The 7,000-nt window shown below is 35.9% G+C and overlaps 1 protein-coding gene across 2 annotated transcripts; it reads right to left on the reverse strand.

Moving 5' to 3' along the window:
* Positions 1-960: 960 nt before the first annotated feature.
* On the reverse strand, positions 961-3,528 carry LOC130222101 (gastrula zinc finger protein XlCGF57.1-like). Of its 2 annotated transcripts, XM_056454732.1 has the most exons (3): positions 3,408-3,528; positions 2,021-2,229; positions 961-1,936 (listed from the first exon to the last, which is right to left on the reverse strand). In XM_056454732.1, exons 1-3 carry the CDS (start codon positions 3,490-3,492, stop codon positions 974-976), a joined length of 1,257 nt encoding a protein of 418 aa, XP_056310707.1. In that variant the 5' UTR covers positions 3,493-3,528; the 3' UTR covers positions 961-973. The 2 variants fall into 2 exon arrangements, with proteins under 2 accessions (XP_056310707.1, XP_056310706.1); XM_056454731.1 differs by having other exon boundaries at positions 961-2,229.
* Positions 3,529-7,000: the final 3,472 nt, after the last annotated feature.

Below are 7,000 nucleotides of genomic sequence, written 5' to 3' on the forward strand. Positions count from 1 at the left end.
AGTGTGTGCAATGTGCACAAATATGGTTATCGCTTCATAATAAGTTGAAGCACATTGTTAGATTTTGCTGTATTTGGCTTAACCAATCTTGGGTGACTCGTCATTGTATAGATGACTCTAATACATCAAATAAGTAAGCTGACCAAAGCTCTTCCAGGGATAAGACTTTATTATAGACAAGGAATAGTGCAGTTCCTCAGCAGTGATGTTAAGTCGTCAGTCTTCAAGTAACTTAATCCAAAGTATTGCCTGTAAGACACTACTTTATAACAACGGATGTAACCCACCCCTCGGTGATTACCCAACTGCTTTGGTTGGGTCACAACTCTTGAGTTCCTGTAGGCCATTTGGTTCACACCTTTTCAGATGCAGATACTTGTTTGCATGTGAAACAAGCCACACAATCTATCAACATATAGAGTTATTTTGCATTCTTGTAGCCCGGTAGCAACTCTCACAACCTGGTACTGGGCCGTGATCCCTAATCTACACTACAAAACAGTTGTCAAAATCTTCACCCCTCTTCAGCTATTGAGTTTACATCGTCAGGTGTTCAAAGGGTTTCATTATCAGTAACTTGATATGTATTCAAGAGTTCACAATTGTTTGGCATGCTGTCCCGGGACAGAGCCCTAAGCTCATAAGATCCTCGAGGCCTGGGCTACCTCTCGTAAGCAGGGTGAGAGGGGATTTTGAGCTCAGGTAGATCTCGATGAACTCCCCAGACTTGTTTCTGTTCTAATGACAAATACAGGAATGGCTAAAGAGAGATATATGGCTTACTAAGAGCTCAACTATGGTGCCAATTTAGAATGTTCAATTAACTTAGCTCGTGTGTTTTAGACTTCGAGAGGAAATATGGGAACCCGGGGAAAACGAAAATAGTTGATAAATAAACTTCACATGAATGAACAGCTTAACTACATGAACAAGCTGCCATTTTGAATATACCTGTGTTTGTGTGGACAAGGCCTCATTTTTGAGGACTCTGCTCTCCATTGTGAAGCTTCAGGTGAGTGATGAGACTTCTTTTATGTTTAAAGTCCTTTCCACACTCACTGCATCTAAAACGATCCTCTTCTGAGTGAGTGTTCATGTGTTTGTTAAAGGAGTCTTTGCGCGTGAGACTCTTTCCACACTGATTACATGTGAACACTATGGTTCCAGTGTGACCATCCGTGTGGTTCTTGAGACTACCTTTGGTTGTGAAGCTCTTTCCACACTGAGCACATGCAAACGGCTTCTGTACGGTGTGACTTATCATGTGGTGTTTGAGTGTGCTTTTATATGGGAAACTTTTACCACACTCTGTGCATCTGTAAGGTTTTTCTCCAGTGTGAATCCTCATGTGGTTCTCAAGGTCTTGTTTTTTACCAAAACTCTTTCCACACTGTTCACAGGTGTAAGGTTTCTCCCTAGTGTGAACTCTCATGTGAACATTCAGGTTCTGCTTTAGACTGAAACTCTTTCTACAATGTTTACAGCTGAAAGGCTTCTCTCCAGTGTGAATTCTCATGTGCAGTCCAAGGCTTCTTGAATTATAGAAGCTTTTTCCACACTGTTGGCATGTGTACGGCCTCTCCCCAGTGTGAATTCTCATGTGCATAGCAAGGCTTCCTGAATTATAAAAGCTTTTTCCACACTGACGGCATGTGTACGGCCTCTCTCCAGTGTGAATTCTCATGTGGGTTTTTAAGCCTTGTGTATACCTAAAACTCTTTCCACACTGTTCGCAGGTGTAAGGTTGCTCCCTAGTGTGAACTCTCATGTGAACTTTAAAGGTGCCATTTTGCTTAAAACTCTTTCCACACTGAGGGCAAGAGTAAGGCTTCTCTCCGGTATGAACTCTCATGTGCTCTGCAAAGTTTCCAGTTTGATAGAAGCTTTTTCCACACTGATGGCATGTGTACGGCCTCTTTCCAGTGTGAATTCTCATGTGGGCTTTAAAGCTTTGTTTTTGACCAAAACTCTTTCCACACTGTTCACAGGTATAAGGTTTCTCCCCTGTGTGAACTTTCATGTGAACATCAAGGTTTGACTTTTGACTGAAACTCTTTCCACACTGTTTACTGCTGAAATTACACCCAGATTTGGATTTCTGAGGTCTTCCGTGTGATGAAGTATTTTTAGTCAGTGTAGGTTTTTCATCAGTGGTTATTTTTTGGGGTTTCTGCTGTTTCTCTTCTATTTCATTCTGTTGATAAGTCTCTTCTTTCAGCACCATCAGGTCTAAAAAAAAAAAAAAAAAGTTAACTTTAGTATGAAGGCTCAAAGTGACAAGAAATGGATGTTTTCACCCAAATATTAAAATGACCTTACCATTTACTCTCCGTCATGTGGGTTTTAAACATTTCCTTTATTGTGGAACACAGTAAGCTAAGTTTTTTTTTTATCAGCTCAGTCAAACTTTTTTAATTTATTGTTTTAATTTATTTTATATAGCGCCAGTGCTCAAGGATGCTTTACAAACAGTAGGAGAATAAGAAAAGCAATAACCTTAAGAAGGTAGAGAAATTGGGAGACTAATAATACATAAAATAATGACGACAGACATGAGAACAAGTAATGAAAGAAACTCATTCCTGTCTTTCAATGGCTGTTTCCATCCACTTATTTTGCATATGCACATAAAAAAACGGTTGATGGAAACTACTTCAACTGCGTATAAATTTTGAAAATGCACATAAAAAACTTATGCGCATAACTGAGTAGGATAAACTTTTTATTAGATAAGAAAAGATGCTCATAAATCACGATGGAAACACTTTTACTGAACAAATTTCAGTATGCGCATTAAAAAAAGGTCATGTGATTTTGTTATTAGAGATCATGTGATGATATAAATGTGTGTAAATGGACAAATCAGCAGGCTGAGCACACTGTAGAACCATCTGAACGGTTGTTTTGGTCATTCTAAAACACCTTACCATTTAAGTATTAGTGTTATTATATTATTAATGACCTCCAGAATCAAGAGCGTCTGTGCTCCGTGTCTGACACCTTCAAACACCACCGCTCTTCACTGCATGTCAGGATTGCCATCTGAGGCGCAAGTCCTTTATTAGATGAAGAAAAGATTGAGGCAGCTTCTCTTATCGCAGCAAATTCCATTTTTACTGTTGATATTTGGCGCCAGTTAATCAGGAAGTGACGATTTTGTTTACTTTGACTCTTTGAATGGAAACGCTGCTTTATTTGCACGTCTTTTATGCGATAATCCAGTTTTGCGCATAAAGTTCATTCGCCTTTTTGGATGGAAACATAGCTCATGAGTGCTTATGTGCCTTTAGGAGAACTAGGCAGCACACTCAGGGCTGCAAGATGGATTTAATTTAGTATTCTTATTATTAAAATATATCTGAATGAGGATCAAATGACTGAGTTGGTCTTTGAGAATGAAAACCAACCTGTTTGTTCCTGCAGATCTTCCTGTTTGACTGTGAATGTTTCTTCAATCTTCAGGTCTTCACTCTCCACTTTAATAAACGCCATCTTTATAACAGCGTGGAGATCAGTCGCTTCAGCAGGAGCTTTTCTCTGTGTTTAGACACTTTATCCTGTTTAAATAAATAAAACAATGAACAGAAACAAAAAAACTTCTCTTCAACACTTGCTTCAACAGTTTCTTTATATGAGAGTAATTGACAAAAAGAAATCAGGTAAGTCTGAGTAAGAAACAATAGCCATAAATGAGCTGATTAAAATTAGTACTCCATTTCTTATATATAGTGATGTTTACTTTATGCTGTTTAATATAGACATTATGCTATTTAATAAATTAAACCTTCATTAAAACACTTATTACACACACTTCTGTAATTTTTAGGCATGTTGTTTCTTTATTGTTTTGTTTGTTTTATTTACTTTATTGTCTGTTTACAGAAATGTTGTAGCTCTTTTTTTTGCACAAGACAAATTCCCTCTCTGGGACAAAAAGGTTATCCTATTTTTATTCAAACAATAGTCCTCATTACTGTGAGTAAAAGAGTACTTTGTTGCATAAAGGGTTAAAATAATATTGTCAACAGCAGGTACATTATTTACCACTGAATGAAAAAAAAAATTAAACTTTAATAAACCGTTTTATAAGTGTAAACCCTTCAAAACAAACCTTTCTCCAGTTGAATCACAACGCGGGAGCGGCGCAGGCTTATGACGTCACACGCCACGCCAAAATAAAAGTCTTTATTTTTTTACCTTTTTTGACACTGCTTCCTCTTCTTGTTTTTTGGCGGTTGGCAACCAGCTTTTGGAGCATTACAGCTACCATCTGGATTGGAGTGTGATTCAGGAGTTAACTAACCCATGTATTTCTTATAATGAAACTTATAATGTTCTTCTTATAATGATACACACACACACACACACACACACACACACACACACACACACACATATATATATATATATATATATATATATATATATATATATATATATATATATATATATGTGTGTGTGTGTTTATATATATATATATATATATATATATATATATATATATATATATATATATATATATATATATATATATATATATGCACACATATAAATAAAAAATATACATATACAAGTGTGTGTGTTTTTCCTGTAACTGTGTGAATAATCTATTTCTTTCTGTGTGATATGTTGGGCAGTGCATTATTACATGTTTTACAGTCTCCTGTTTGTTATTACACTCACACATCCCATCTGCATGTTTATTGATCATATGTAATGTACTATTGAGTGCTGTGTGATTAAAACTCATTCTTGTGAACTTGTCTTCTTCCTGTTTGCTTTTCCTTGTTTCCCTACCTCTTCCTACTTTGTTCTGTATGGTGTTATATTGACGTCCTGTACTCCATTATTCCATATATGTTGCTATTTTCCCAATACTTTAGTTTTAATGATACTTTTGATTTCTGGCTTGCTGTATTTGATGTTAATGTCTATCGTAGTTTGATGTGCTGCTTGTTTTGCCAACTTGTCTGCCATCTCATTCACACTGACCCCTATGTGTGCTGGTACCCACAACAATGAGATGATAACTCCTGATTTTGAGATTATTTTCTAACTGTACTATTTCATAAATGATGTCCTGACGTGACTCTGATACTAAATGTTTTATACTCATAAGTGCTGAACTTGAATCAGACGCAATGACTACTTTAATTGGTTTATTATCCTCAACCCACTTTAGAGCCAACCATATCGCTACCAATTCTGCTGTATACACTGCTAAATTATTATTTTTGCAGCTTCAATCTTTAACGTTGGAATATTGTATGACACTCCTACCCTTTGTCCAATTCTTGATGCATCTGTGTATATTTCAGTTGTTTCATTGTATTTTTCCTTTATATAATTTTCTTCTCGTTTGCTGTCGATCTCACTTTCTTGTTTTTCTTTCATTATTTCAAAATCAACTTCCAAATCACCAAGCAGCCATGTGGGAACTACTGGAAATACTATAGTGGGCGAAATTGTTAGTGTGTCTATTTCCATATCATTTATTTTACTTCGTATTATCCATCCATAACCTTTAACATCATGTTTCTCTCGTTCTTGGCACTGAATCGGAACTGTTTGTGTTATGTGATTGAGCCTTCTCACACTTCTACTATGTTGTTTAAATGCAAGCCGGCTGATGGGCTGCAGCTGGGACCAATCAGCCTGTGATGAGAGCATGCAGTTGTTTCTTCTTCGTTATTTATATATATATATATATATATATATATATATATATATATATATATATATATATATATATTTATATATATATATATATATATATATATATATATATATATATATATATATATATATATATATATATGAGATAAACTTTTTGCCCCTTTTACAGACCTTGGAGAAGGAAGACACAAAGCAGTGGGGAAAAATACTTTCAGTGTGCTTTGCCATCTCAGCCCTGTTTTTTTATATCCCAAAATGAATGGCAGGCACTTAGGAAACAACAAGAAGGGAGACTTTATCAGAGTCTTCAGTGGACCAACATTATTTCCAGAGGCATCAATTCTCTCCACCCCTATTGCTGATGTCGAAAATACCAGGGCCAGTTTTCACTTTATGCGGGTTACTGCTGGTTCACAGATTGCCCAGTGAGCGCACGTCACTATCTGTGGTGAAAAGATTTTAAAAGCGACAGTGGTTCTCTGTGGTGATGTGCGTCAAGGCACTCATGAACTCAGAAGAAGGCCAGTCCGTGCAGATGCTCATCTGTTCATTGCACAGCTCCTACAAACGAAACTCCCTAGAAGTTTATATTTGGAGTCAATGAACAAACATCCCCACACTGTCAGAAAAAAATGTGCAAAATTTGTACCTTTAGGGGTACAATGGCTTGTCACTGGGGCAGTACCCTCAAGGGTACACCTGTTGTACCCTTTCACATGGGTACATATTTGTACCCAAGCAGTATGTACCTTAATGGCTCAAATATGTACCTCTGCTGACTAATTTGTACCTTACTTGAGCTATGGTACAATAATGTACCTTTAAAAAAGGTACAATTCCTCTTCCATAGGGATTAATTTTGTACCTTTTCATTTCAGATTTGTACTCCATACACAGCACATTAAATTTCATTTATCACATTTATTAAACATTAAATATCAACATTTTTACAGGGTGAATGTTTAAACATTACATTATAAAAGAATAAAAAGCTTTTTCCATGAGTACAAACTGCACGAAAATTGTAACTTTATACCTTTAACATTTTATCACAAACACACACTTAAAGATTCAAAACAATTACATTGTCATCTTTTCAGAGGATGAATGTTTTAAGCTATCACAATGTCATACCAGATGCATAAACTTAAAATAATATCTGCTTAAACATTTTAAAACATTTTATGAAACTGCAAAAAGCTTAATATTATTTTTTTTTCAACATCAGTACATACAGCCCATTTCACTGCGCAGTTTTACCAATGTAACAAAGTAATTTTTCTAAAACAGCACTAGACCTCATGAAGTACATTTTTGCTAGTGC

Source organism: Danio aesculapii, chromosome 4, assembly GCF_903798145.1.
Source record: "Danio aesculapii chromosome 4, fDanAes4.1, whole genome shotgun sequence".
Lineage (NCBI taxonomy): Eukaryota > Metazoa > Chordata > Actinopteri > Cypriniformes > Danionidae > Danio > Danio aesculapii.

Coding starts and splice junctions, on each gene's coding strand:
- LOC130222101 (XM_056454731.1), bottom strand. CDS start 3,492: ATGGCGTTTATTAAAGTGGAGAGTGAAGACCTGAAGATTGAAGAAACA. Junction 2,230..3,407: donor AGATCTGCAGGAACAAACAG/GTTGGTTTTCAT, acceptor TTTTTTTTTTAG/ACCTGATGGTGCTGAAAGAA.